Source organism: Aspergillus nomiae, assembly GCF_001204775.2.
Source record: "Aspergillus nomiae NRRL 13137 chromosome Unknown contig00044, whole genome shotgun sequence".
NCBI classification, from domain to species: Eukaryota; Fungi; Ascomycota; class Eurotiomycetes; order Eurotiales; family Aspergillaceae; genus Aspergillus; species Aspergillus nomiae.
Genome location: NW_015378099.1, coordinates 32,429 through 44,966, shown reverse-complemented (window position 1 = coordinate 44,966; position 12,538 = coordinate 32,429). Strand labels below are relative to the sequence as shown.

The 12,538-nt window shown below is 47.1% G+C and overlaps 4 protein-coding genes across 4 annotated transcripts; 3 read left to right on the top strand and 1 right to left on the bottom strand.

The window, feature by feature from the left end:
* Positions 1-610: 610 nt before the first annotated feature.
* Positions 611-5,137, top strand: ANOM_002460 (uncharacterized protein; the record flags this gene model as incomplete). Its single annotated transcript, XM_015547717.1, has 11 exons — positions 611-677; positions 732-872; positions 930-1,012; positions 1,065-1,241; positions 1,303-1,372; positions 1,437-1,690; positions 1,758-1,989; positions 2,036-2,215; positions 2,271-2,842; positions 3,304-3,618; positions 3,668-5,137. The coding sequence occupies 11 exons, from the start codon at positions 611-613 to the stop codon at positions 5,135-5,137; spliced, it is 3,561 nt and encodes a 1,186-aa protein (XP_015409728.1).
* A 747-nt stretch (positions 5,138-5,884) lies between these two features.
* ANOM_002459 (uncharacterized protein) lies at positions 5,885-7,582 on the bottom strand (the record flags this gene model as incomplete). Its single annotated transcript, XM_015547716.1, has 4 exons — positions 5,885-6,372; positions 6,441-7,084; positions 7,144-7,426; positions 7,483-7,582. The coding sequence occupies 4 exons, from the start codon at positions 7,580-7,582 to the stop codon at positions 5,885-5,887; spliced, it is 1,515 nt and encodes a 504-aa protein (XP_015409766.1).
* A 957-nt stretch (positions 7,583-8,539) lies between these two features.
* ANOM_002458 (SDR family oxidoreductase) lies at positions 8,540-9,465 on the top strand (the record flags this gene model as incomplete). Its single annotated transcript, XM_015547715.1, has 2 exons — positions 8,540-8,552; positions 8,606-9,465. The coding sequence occupies 2 exons, from the start codon at positions 8,540-8,542 to the stop codon at positions 9,463-9,465; spliced, it is 873 nt and encodes a 290-aa protein (XP_015409765.1).
* Positions 9,466-10,634: 1,169 nt separating this feature from the next.
* Positions 10,635-12,221, top strand: dps1 (putative aspartyl-tRNA synthetase Dps1; the record flags this gene model as incomplete). The annotated part of the gene is made up of 2 exons (XM_015547714.1): positions 10,635-11,630; positions 11,682-12,221. The coding sequence occupies 2 exons, from the start codon at positions 10,635-10,637 to the stop codon at positions 12,219-12,221; spliced, it is 1,536 nt and encodes a 511-aa protein (XP_015409762.1).
* Positions 12,222-12,538: the final 317 nt, after the last annotated feature.

The window sequence follows — 12,538 nt, the reverse complement described above, 5'->3', positions numbered from 1 at the left end:
TCATATATGGGAGCGCTTAGACGAAGTTTCCAAATGAATTGGTGGAATAAAGCGGAATCCTAACTGTCGTGCTCACTTCGAGATTTCTGTGCATACACTCTGAGCCTGACCGCTAGTTGCCAACTCAAGATATAAGTGATATTTACTGAATACCAGTCGGGTACTCAGTATAGTAAACTATCTTTTTGGGGGTGGAGAGGTGTCTTTTTCAATTGCAATCCGTGACAGCCTGTTCAAACCAATTATCCATTGACGGTGTCACATCAAAATCGATTAGACACTGCAATTGGTTCATAATTGCTTACCTATGGTCCGTCAAATACAGTATTCCTTTTCGTAGCGCAGACCGACCGTTTGAGATGCATCCTGATGCACTTGACAGGCCTGATCAACCGAAGAACATCTGGCCTTTATTAGACCTCCGTTAGCTCGTACCACGTCAGGAGATGAAGGAGCAGTGGGGAGGATCTGCTTCATGGCTTTTTCTTCAATCCATTGCTTGCAGTTCCATTTAAAGTGCTATATATACTGTCCTTAAGACCGTTTCTGTTTGGTGTTTATACTACTGGTTCCATTAACTTGAGAGATCCTTCCCAGTCAACTATCCAGTATGGACGAGATATCAACAAGCATTCCTACAAAACAATGGGCACAGGTTTTCCAAGGGATCAACCGGCGTCAGTTATTGACCTATAATCAAGGCTTTTAGAGTCATTTGCTAATAGATTTAGCTCCCGAATATAAAAGGATACCAGTTCAACTCCCACAGGAGGATGAGATTCTCGTAAATATCAAGTACGCTGGTGTTTGTCACAGCGACCTCAGTCTCTGTAAGGGGCAGTGGCCAGTTGGGCTCAGTGAGGGCACTGTTGGTAAGTAACTGCACTGCCACATATAGAACAGGAGGCCACAATTTAACCATACTCCAGGAGGTCATGAAGGGGCGGGAGTTGTGGTTGCTGTTGGTGCCAAAATAGGGAATGTCCAGGTTGGAGATCATGTTGGGGTCAAAGTGAGCTAACGCTGCTCAACTGCCTGACTATAGCTTACCAGTGATCCAACAGCTGATCGGAAATTCATGCAACAATTGTGATTTCTGCTCTTCTGGAGATGACGAATACTGCGAGAACCCCTCGTTGCTAGGCTGCAATATGAACGGAACATTTCAGCAATACTGTATTTGCAAAGCAGCCAATATCATTAAGGTTCCTAAAGATGCACCACTTGATTCTATTGCACCGGTATTATTCTTGCCCTCTAGAATACAACCATGTATTGCTTTGCTGACACCTACACCTCAAGATTATGTGCGCCGGGGTCACCGTGTATAATGCTCTGAAACAGACATCTGCAAAACCAGGGCAAGTTATTGGTAAGAAAAAAATACACACGGAAGCTAAATACAGGCCACTGCAAGTGCTGATGCATCTCAATAGCAATTGCCGGTGCTGGCGGTGGTTTAGGGTCCCTGGCCTGCCAATACGCACGAGCCTGTGGATTCCGCGTTCTGGCAATATCCACGGGCCTGGAACGGAGAAAAGCATGCCTGGAACAGTTTAATGTGGATTACTTTGTTGACTATAGGACAACAACGGACCTTGTGAGCGAGGTCAGGTCAATCACTAACGGGGGCCCACACGCAGTGATTGTCACGTCATCATCGCCTTCATCACTCCAGCTTGCATGCCAGGTGAGTATGTCTAATAAGAAGGTCTTGCAGTAGCCTGAAGGACAAAGTATTCTCTGACCACATACAGTATGTACGCCCAAGGGGGGAAGTTATAATGGTTGGATTGCCCCCTGGTGCCCAGGTTCAAGCAGATGTCTTCAGTACAGTCCTTCGAATGGTGACAATCAAAGGCTCCTATTTTGGAAGCGAGATGGATGTTCGAGAGGCCCTAGATATATTTCTACAAGGCAAAATCCATGTACCCTGTCGACAATTGCGTCTGTTGGATTTGCCAAAGGCCTATGAGTTGATGGAGAACGGTAAGACCCAAGCCGTTTTACAGAATTTCAACTAAAACAGAGCTAGGGGGGCTGGTAGGCCGGATCGTCCTGAAGATCCCAGGATTGATAAGTATGAGGACAAATCAAGTCCCTAGCCCATTTCATATCCGACAACCCAGCTTTCAGCCAGCACAGTGGGACATTGGAACACATTTAGCCCATCGGTTTGAGGAACTTGGGGTTGGGGACTTTTTTGCCGTCCCAGGTATGTTATCAAAATTGTCACTGATTCCTCTGCATTATTAATATGAGATACACAGGGAATTTCAACCTGAAGCTCCTGGACCGATTCATGACGAATCCTAGTCTTCGCATGGTTACATGTTCCAATGAGCTGAATGCGGGTTATGCAGCAGACGGTTACGCTCGCTTGTCGCAAACCCATATTGCTGTAGTTGTCGTTACATACATGGTCGGGAGTCTTTCGCTTATCAACGCCATTGCTGGGGCCTACTCTGAGAATCTCAAGTTGATAGTCATCAGCGGTGGCCTTAAATCGACTGACTACGGTACGGACAAGCTCATACACCATAGCATTGGCAAACGCGATAAGGACCAACCTTCAAGAATGTTCAGTGAAGTGACGTGCGCCTCTGTCCGTTTGCAAAACAGTTTGGGATGTACGGAGATCATTGACTCGGTGCTCTCTCAATGCCTACAGGAGTCTTTACCAGTATACATTGAGGTTCCAGACAATCTAGTCCAACTACCCCAGCCACCTCCACGCCCTCTTTTATTGAGCCCCTCGCCGACAACACATCCTGTGGCTCTCACTGACGCTATAGGCTCCATTATTGAATGTTACTTACATGCCAGGGCGCCTGTCCTGATTGTAGGAGCCTTGCTCGGCATTGGCTATCTCTTGATGCAATGTCTTCTTTAGCCAGCACATTTGGCTGCCCGGTCTTTTGCCTTCCTGATGGAAAGTCGTTGATCTCCGAGGAACATCCTTTGTTCTCGGGGGTTTTCTGGTCTATTGCATCAGACACTAGGGTCCATTCAGCTGTGATGAACTCAGACCTTTGGTTAACTATCGGGTGTCGCTGGACTGACTCCCACACCATTGGTGAATTTCTAGACATTCATCAGGAGCAAAGTCGGATGATTGATATACAAGAGTGGTTCACAAGGCTACCAAACGGTGAAACATGCACTAGCATTTCTGCAATCGATATCTTATATGGCTTGATTGGGTCAGACTTACCGCAACAAACAAGGTGTTTGACCTCCTTCTCAAAACAGGATGAGCAACAAAGGGCTCACATAGACGGTTACTCACCCCTAAAACGACAGCACGTCCTGCAGGGGCTCCAGGGTTTCCTCTCTCCGATGGACATTTTGCTTGCTGACACAGGAGATAGCTGGTTTAATGCTGCTTCAATTAAGCTCCCCGAGGGAGCTGACTTCCAGATACAGATGCTATATTCTTCATTAGGCTGGGGTTTACCAGCAACGCTTGGTGCGCAACTTGCCCGGCCTTCCGGCAGAGCAGTTCTCTTAGTTGGCGATGGTGGCTTCCAGATGACCTCGCAGGAATTAAGTACGATGATCCGTCTAAAGCTCAATCCAGTCATAGTAGTCATGAATAACCGTGGCTATCAATTTGAGGTAAGGCTGTAATTGACTCGAATTTTCTAATACTAAGAATACTTCCTAGGCTGCCCTTCACAAAGGGACTTACAATGAGATTCCAAACTGGGACTACGCCGGCTTCGCGTCTACTCTGAGCAGCAATTGCCACTTAGGACAGGCCAATCCCTATGCTATAAAACAACCTGTGGGCGCACTTGAATCACCTATTTTTTCAAGGAAAATTAGAACACACAATGAGCTTTCATATGTATTACACCAGGCAAAAGCCGAGCCTTGGAAGCTGTTCTTTCTTGAATGCTGTATAGCACCGGATGATATTAGTCCATCGCTCCAAAAGTTTGGTTCTCTCATCCGAGCGGAATATACAGATGACAACGGACGACCTTCCCCAAGCACCGTCACCTCTGAGGCATCGGGCTCGGAGAGCATGCGTGGGTCGTCGCCTGACACCCAACTTGACAGCAGTACCGAGGAAATCTCTGCATCACACTTGATCTCCAACAATGATATACCAGGCTCGTCCGGCTTATTCCAACCAAATTCGGCGTATGGTTATCATGGACAAGAAGAAAAACATATGGTGATATGGACATGGTCCGCAAAGCGAGGATGGGATGCACCAAGGACAATGCCACACGGTCCTCTACCTCTAATGCCTACTGCATCATGTCTAAACTATGCAACGCAATGCTTCGAAGGTATGAAAGCATATCGTGGGTATGATGGGAAATTACGCCTCTTCCGACCATACGAAAACTGTTTGCGCTTGCTGCGCAGTGCTAGCCGTGTCCAACTTCCCATGTTTGAACCCGATAAGCTCTTACAGCTTATTGAAAGTCTTCTTATCAAGGACTGCCCATCCTGTCTCCCAAAAGGCAGGGGAGCGTCTTCTATTTACATACGACCAGTGTACATTGCAACAGACCCAAGAATAGGTCCGCATACACCGGCTGAAGCGTTGCTTTCTATCGTCACCACTAAAATTCCGCCCGTTGAAGATCCTTCAGCAGATAACGCACGATCTGCCCGCTCTTCTGCTCTCAAGTTATTGGCCAACTCAAAAAACACCTGTCGTGCCTGGCCGGGTGGAGTTGGCGATGTCAAGGCAGGTGCCAATTACGGGCCATCTCTTCAGGAGCAGCAGCGGGCCATGGATAAGGGATATGCACAGACATTGTGGCTATTCGGAAAGGATCATCGAGTCACAGAAACAGGTGGTAGTAACTTCTTTATTATCTGGGATAATGATGAAGGTCAGCGAGAGCTGGTCACGGCGCCTGTCCAGGACGGTCTGGTATTACCTGGCATTACCCGCAACAGCATCCTTCGGCTTTGCACACAACGGCTCGGGGGGTCAAATAAATCAGAAGCTAAGAGTGTCCTGGCTGTGGAAAGAAATTTTACGATGTTAGATATTCTCTTTGCGTTCCACCAGGGAAGGTTAATCGAGGCCTTTGTCACCGGAACCGCGGTTAGTAGTTATCTCGAAGATTGCCCTTCAAACTCCCCCCCCAATTCTCTTCGTCCCGTCTAGGAGCTTCTGCTAATATAATTACTTTAGTACTTTGTTACTCCTGTCTCTCATATCCACTTCAGTGGTGAAGATATAATCTTTCCATTGCATAATGGTACTCCAGCCGTATATGCAGGGATCTTCAGGAGATGGCTTCATGATATCATGTACGGGAATGAGGAACACGAGTGGGCTCACATTATTAATGATGGATAAGCATCAATTGTATGGAAAGGCTAGGATGCTCTAATAGAAAATATCTCTATGTGTTTAATTTGTTAGTCCAAGAGGTGACAAGCAATAGTTTTCAAAGTTTGCTGACACTCTTCTAGTATAGTATCAATTTATTTGGCCCCGTGGCAGAAAGCAGTGATCATTGACACCTAATGATATGAGACGGCATATAAACAGACGCCGTAAAATGAAGATGCATTCTTATATCTATTATCAATACGGTTGCCTGCTTCCATCTTTCGGCACTGGAGGAAAGATGAGAGATGCATGCCTTCATACTTTGTTTTTCCTTTCATTTGATATCATCCTAGACTTCACTTCCGAAGCCAGTTCAACCCATCCCAATTATATACGGGATTTCTTAAAACCCAGGGCCTTTTCACGATCCCAACCGATATTTCTAGATTGTACACTAGACAGGCTCCAAACACAGCGCGACAAAATAATAGTGACGGGTTGTAGAAATACTAAAGTTGGGGAGAATGTATGGTCACAGCTCTGACATCAAAGTGAGTTCAAAAAGCAAAACCCTGCCTAACTTGCGGGCATTGTAGTCAAGCTCAGTTTCTCGCGTTTCATACAAAAAGAGCTTACCAGGGCCAAAGCTCCAGCAGCGATGATTAATCCAAACACCGAGCCAATCGTGTGGGAAATTGCTCCAACCGTCAAGTCCACAACGTTCGCATCCGACTGGATCAGGGGTGATGATGACTGTGTTCCCGCCAGCGCAGATCTAATATCCGCTTCCGAAAAGCTGTACTCCTGCAGTGCTTCTTGGAGTCTTCGGAATCCAACATTTTGGAAGACGGACCCAGAGATTGCCAAGGCGATGGTGATAGAGCCAAGTTGAGCGACGTTAACGAAGCCGACAGCGGCAGCGACGTCCTGTGGCTTAACCTTGATACAGGCAATAGAGTATCCCATCTGTTGCGTGAGGCCTGCTCCGATAGCGATGAGGACCTCGAAACCATAGATCGCAGCAGTTGTGGTGCTTGATGTCACAAAGTACATCAGAGTCCCTCCTATGATTAGGAAAATGCCGGAAAGGGTATACCAGGCATATAGTAGCCGAAAATTGGCAGCAAAGTACCCGATAACATAGCAAATGTAACATTCACAGTTATGAATGGGAGAAGACGAACAGCAGCCGACATGGCAGAATCTCCTCTTGTAAACTGAAAGAGGATGGGTATATAATAGACTGGCACAAATAGGCTAGTAGCTGCTGCTGCTGTCCCAAGATAGAGCAAGACCATGGTCCGTTGCTTAACGAAATGCACGGGAAAAAGACGGTGCTGCTCGGTTGTAAAGATGCTGAAGGTCTGTTGAATCATGTACGCGAACAGGCTAACCCCAGCGACAACCCAGAGAGCTATGGTCGCGCCAGACTGCCATTTCCAAGTCCCGCCAGCAAAGTAAATCACTGCCGTTAATGTGGTAAAAGTGGATGCATTGAGCAAAGCCCCAAGCCAGTCTATATTCCTCAGTTTTGTCTTCGTTGAGACTGTGGACTGTGGATTGAAACGGGGAAACCATAGAATGTAGATTGGTGCTGTTATGGCGGCCAGAATGAGGTTTATATAAAAGGCCCATCGCCATGTAGCTTTACCGATAGAGAAGGCTCCTCCAAGGATCGGTCCAAGGATGCATCCAGTGCCCCAGCAGGGTCCGACAAGAGCATTGTATATAGGGCGCTCTTTCGGACTGGTTAAGATGGCGATATACGTCATGCATCTTGTACTTTGTCAATACTTATTTTTTATCAAGGATTCAAAGAGACGTGAAATACCTACCCAAGATACATGCCTGCCCCTCCGATTCCAGCGACAATTCGACCACCAATTAAGGTATCCATGGTTGGCGCTGCGCCACAGATGGCACTTCCAATTTCGAACAGAACAATACTGCATATATAGAGCCATTTGATGTCGAATGAACCGTACGCGGAACTCATGAGAAGGATTGTCGCTACAGAGCCCATTGGAAACGCAATACCAACCCATGATATCTTCTCTATCTGACCGAATGTCTCTATAATTGGACCTTGAACATCTGCAGCGATTGTCGTATCGAGACCTACATATCTCGCCGAGTTAATATAGTATTCATCATTGGATCTACCAAACACACACCGTATAGGAATGTGGTAAGATAGAAGCCAACGCAAACAAAAAACCACTTGTAGCCTGAAACCTGGCGAGGGGATTCCTGCGGCAGGTCATCAGTACTCATGATGCTACGAGATGCATTCTGATTCTCGTTTTTTCATGGTCCTCCATCCCTAATTTGAACTGGGTTCCTTGGAGGCTCAGATTTTCTCGGTCAAGTTGGCGAGTGCTTTGGGCGGTGGATATACAAGTAGTATATGAGCAACGGAGGAGTCCTGGTTAGAGAGAAGTACCAGAGCAAGCAAAGTATCCGTAAGAGTCGAGGACCATGTGCTGAATTAAATATTCGGAAACAGACCCAGTGTTGTGCAGGACGCTATTAGCGTGGACTATTGATTTTGGATCATTGCTATCATGATTGAAGTTAATCAGTTCTACGCACGCTGCAACATTTCTTTTTGGCTTTTTGTCTGGAGGGAAGAATAAAATAATAGATTGAAGACCAGCAGGAGGAGCATGAGTGGCTAACCCTCAGTTGTTCATCCCTTACAGGAGAAAAGTGAAGATGTTGATAGTCGTCCCCGTACCCTTCGGTGTGAATTGTGAACACATTCAGAAGTTGCTTTCTAAAATATACTGGTGATAATCCTGGATTTAGCTATGGTTAATTTAAAAGTATTATGGGAGTTTTGTCACCAAATCCTTTCCATCCTATGAGGTTTTTCTTTTTCTTCTTTTTTACTAAAAAAATAAAAATAAAAAATAAAATAAAACATGAAAAAAAAGAGGGCAGTCCTGTATTTCGCCCATTCTTACATGGTTACACTTTTTTCAACAATGTTTTGTATTTTTAATCTTTTTTTTTCCCCCTCCGATTTAAATGCATAATATATGCCACGTAGCGTTGGTCGAGGAGAAGGAGATGACTAGACAATTTTACATAGTACGCCCGCTATAAATTACGCTGGTGTATAAGATACTCCAGAAGTTGGTTCGAGGAAGCATCTGACTATAATTTTCCCTCACCTTTCCTACGCCTAAGACCAGGGTTATACTAGTTTCAAAGAGTTGCCCGGAAAACATGTCTGAGTTAGGTTGAGCTATCTTCGTTTGTTTGCTTGTCCTAGCAACTAACACTTGTGGGTAGACTTCTATTACACATCGGCAATACACCATGACACCTACCCGGCTATCAATCCAACGATCCATCCCACCTCATACAGCAAACATGTTTTCGTTACAGGAGCGTCCAGAGGTGTTGGTAGGGCAATATCGATCGCCTATGCCAAGTCTGGAGTGGCAGCTATAGCCATCGCAGCCAGGTCTTGTCTAGACAATGTCGAGGAAGAGATCAAACGGACAGCTGAAGCCGCGGGATGCAATGCTCCACGCGTCCTAAAGATCCACTTGAATGTGACGGACGAAGTGTCTGTGGCTGCTGCGGCCCTTAAAGTCAAGGAAGCCTTCGGCCGCCTGGATGTCCTTATAAACAACGCAGGCCACTGCGAAGAGTGGGTTGAATTGGCCAATAGCAAAATACAGGACTGGTGGATGACCTGGGAAGTTAATGTACGCGGGCCATACCTTCTAACTCGCGCGTTGCTGCCAATGATGCTAGTAGAAGGCGAAAAGATTATCGTCAATATTGGATCAGTTGGGGCGCATTGCAAGTTTCCAGGAGCATCTAGCTACCAGATCTCGAAGTTTGCCCTCATGAGATTCACCGAATTCATCATGACAGACTATGGTGCACAGGGAATAGTGGCACACACTGTCCATCCCGGGGGTGTCGCAACCGACATGTCTCTGCGTATGCCTGAATCATATCATATCTATCTTAATGACACCCCTGAGCTGGCAGGCAATACCGTTGTCTGGTTGACCCGAGAGAGACGAGAGTGGCTTGCTGGTCGGTATATTAGTGTCAATTGGGATGTGGAGGAGCTTCTCACGAGAAAGGATGATATTGTTGGCTCTGATAAGCTAAAGATGAGAATGGTTCTCTAGATTAGACGTTGCGGTGACACGTAAAATGCGTTCAAACTGTGATATACATTGAATCTATAAAGTCCAGATCTCCATGAAATAGACTCTCCACCCGGGAGATAGAAACGGGGATATTTTAGCTGCCTGAAAGCCGATTTTAGCGGTCGAAGTTGGCTTTTTCTAGAGCATGATAAATGAAATAAACTCAAGTACCACGATAGCGTTTTCCAGGGAATTATATTATATGTTATAACCCTACATGCCTTGAGTGGTCCCAAATGCTGCTAGCACAGTGTCCATGTTACAGGATCAAATACTGGAGGTTAGCATCTTCCATTATTATTACCTTTGGTGCTATGGTTTCTCGTGTGTCCGCCATTCTGACGATTGTGCTAGGCCAGGATATGTAACGGAATCCTTCCTATGCATGCTTTTGTCACCGCCATGATATGTCTGCATAAGGAACATGGTTGGCCTGGACAAGCATGCAGTCTATAAAGGCTAAATCCGAATACCAAGCTGGGCCAAAGTCTAAAGACACTAGCGTATTCCCACGATGCATTCATCATCTCAAATGAGGGGTTTTGGACTAAAATGAGTAGAAATTGAAGGTCTAATGGGGAGCTCTTGCCTAAGGCTTCATTGGCTATTCATTTTATCTACGCCAAAAAAAAGGAGAAAAAGAAAAAGATGAAAAATACAATATTACTGACTTGATTAGTCGAGCATGTTTAGTATCATTTAACGTGTGTAATAATTGGCGTAACCAAGAAGAAGTATTTCCGAATTCACTATTTCTATTTAGGGTGTGGCTTAAGCACCCTGTTCTTCATGTCCTATAGTTGTATGTACTGGCTATCATATAATAAAAAATATATACAGTTTTACAGATGATATTTTCTATAGACTTTTATTTTCTAAAGAAGTCTGCTGTATAGAACTTCGAAGTTCGACAAAGCTTCAAGAAGTAGGGCTGTTAGCCTAAGGTTCCTCCGCATAATCCAGTGCCTGAGGCGCGAACACGGCGGCCCAAATCATGTGACACAGCCCCTCATAGGGCTTAGGGCTGTCTCCATGCGGTGGGGTGACTCAAAGTATTGATTGAGTTGCAAAGCTCAACGCCGTCATCGGTTGATTGTTGACCTTCCCCTTATTGCCTTCTTTTTCAAGGAACAATCGCGCAATTAACCATGGCGGATTCCGAATTGCCCACTCGCCCTAAGCCCGAGGAGACCCCCGCCGCGGCCCCCGCGGAGGGTGCGGAGCAGAGCAAGAGCGCCAGCAAGAACGCTGCGAAGAAGGCCGCAAAGGAGAAGGCCAAGGCCGAGAAAGCTGCTGCGCGCGCCGCCCAAGAGAAGGCTCAGGCCGCTGCCGCTGAGGCCAACGACACCGCAAAGGATCTCTACGGCAAGATCCCCGAATCCGAGGACGTCCTCCCCACCACGAAGTTCAACGACATTACCGATGACCACTACGAGAAGGAGATCACCGTGGTTGCTCGTGTTGACAATGCCCGTGTCCAGAGTGCTAAGCTGGCCTTCCTGATGCTCAGACAGCAGGGCAAGAAGGTGCAGGCTGTTATTGCCGCCGCCGAGCCTATTTCGAGACAGATGGTCAAGTACACCGGTGGATTGAACGTCAACTCCATTGTCCAGGTTACTGGTATCGTCAAGAAGCCCCAGGTTCCCATTGCCTCGGCTACTCTCAACAACCATGAATTGCACATCCGCAAGGTCTACATGATTGCTGAGGCCGCTCAACAGCTTCCTATGCAGGTCAAGGATGCCGAGAGACCGCCTCCGGAGACCACCGAGGAGGGCCCCCAGGTTGACGCTGATGGCGCCCCCATCGTCACTCTTAAGACCCGTCTCGACAACCGTGTCCTCGATCTGCAGACCGAGACTAGCCAGGCTATTACTTGGATTTCCAGCGCCGTTGCAGAGCTGTTCGCAGAGTACATGATCAAGAGCGGTTCGAGGTGGATCTTCACTCCTAAGCTGGTTTCTTCCGCCACGGAAGGTGGTAGCAACGTTTTCGAGGTCAAGTACTTCAAGAGGAACGGATACTTGGCGCAGAGCCCGCAGCTGTACAAGCAGATGTGTATCGCCGGTGACATGGAAAGTGTGTTCGAGATTGCTCCCGTTTTCCGTGCGGAGGACAGCAACACCCACAGACATTTGACTGAGGTATGGCGGTAACAACGCTCTTCTTAACATTGCTAACTGAATCCATTTTAGTTCTCCGGTCTCGATTTCGAGAAGACCTTCCACGGCCACTACCATGAGGTCTTGGATTTCGCCGAAGACCTTCTCGTCTTCATCCTTACTCAGCTTAAGGAGCGCTACAAGGAGCAGATCGCTGTCATCCAGAAGTCCTACCCCAAGGCTGGTGACTTCAAGCTCCCCAAGGACGGCAAGGCCCTGCGTTTGAACTACATGGACGGTGTCGCGATGTTGAAGGAGGCTGGTGTCGACGTCTCGGAGCAGGAGCGATTCGAGAACGACTTCAGCACTGCCATGGAGAAGCAGCTTGGCCAGATCATTCGCGAGAAGTACGACACCGATTTCTACGTCCTGGACAAGTTCCCCATGGCTGTGCGCCCCTTCTACACCAAGGCCGACCCCAAGGATGCCCGCTTCTCCAACTCGTATGATTTCTTCATGCGTGGTGAGGAGATCATGTCCGGTGCCCAGCGTATTAACGACGTCAACGAGCTGATTGAGTCGATGCGCGCCAAGGGCATCAACCCCGACCAGGAGGCTTCGAGGACTACCTGAATGCTTTCCGCCAAGCTGTGCTCCCCACGCCGGTGGTGGTCTTGGTCTGAACCGTATTGTCATGTTCTTCCTGGGTCTGCCCAACGTTCGTTTGGCGACCTTGTTCCCCCGTGACCCCCAGCGTCTGCGCCCATAAGCGTCTAGTCGGGTTGAAACAGGATTGGTATAGACGACCAAGAGTACTTTATACCTGCATGAGATAAAACAAAAGATAATGGGATCATGAGACCGACATGTTATATATGAGCACGTTCAGAGCTGTAGAAATCCGTTTGTGTAGGTGGTAGAATCAGCCAATGCATTTGAAATACTGTACA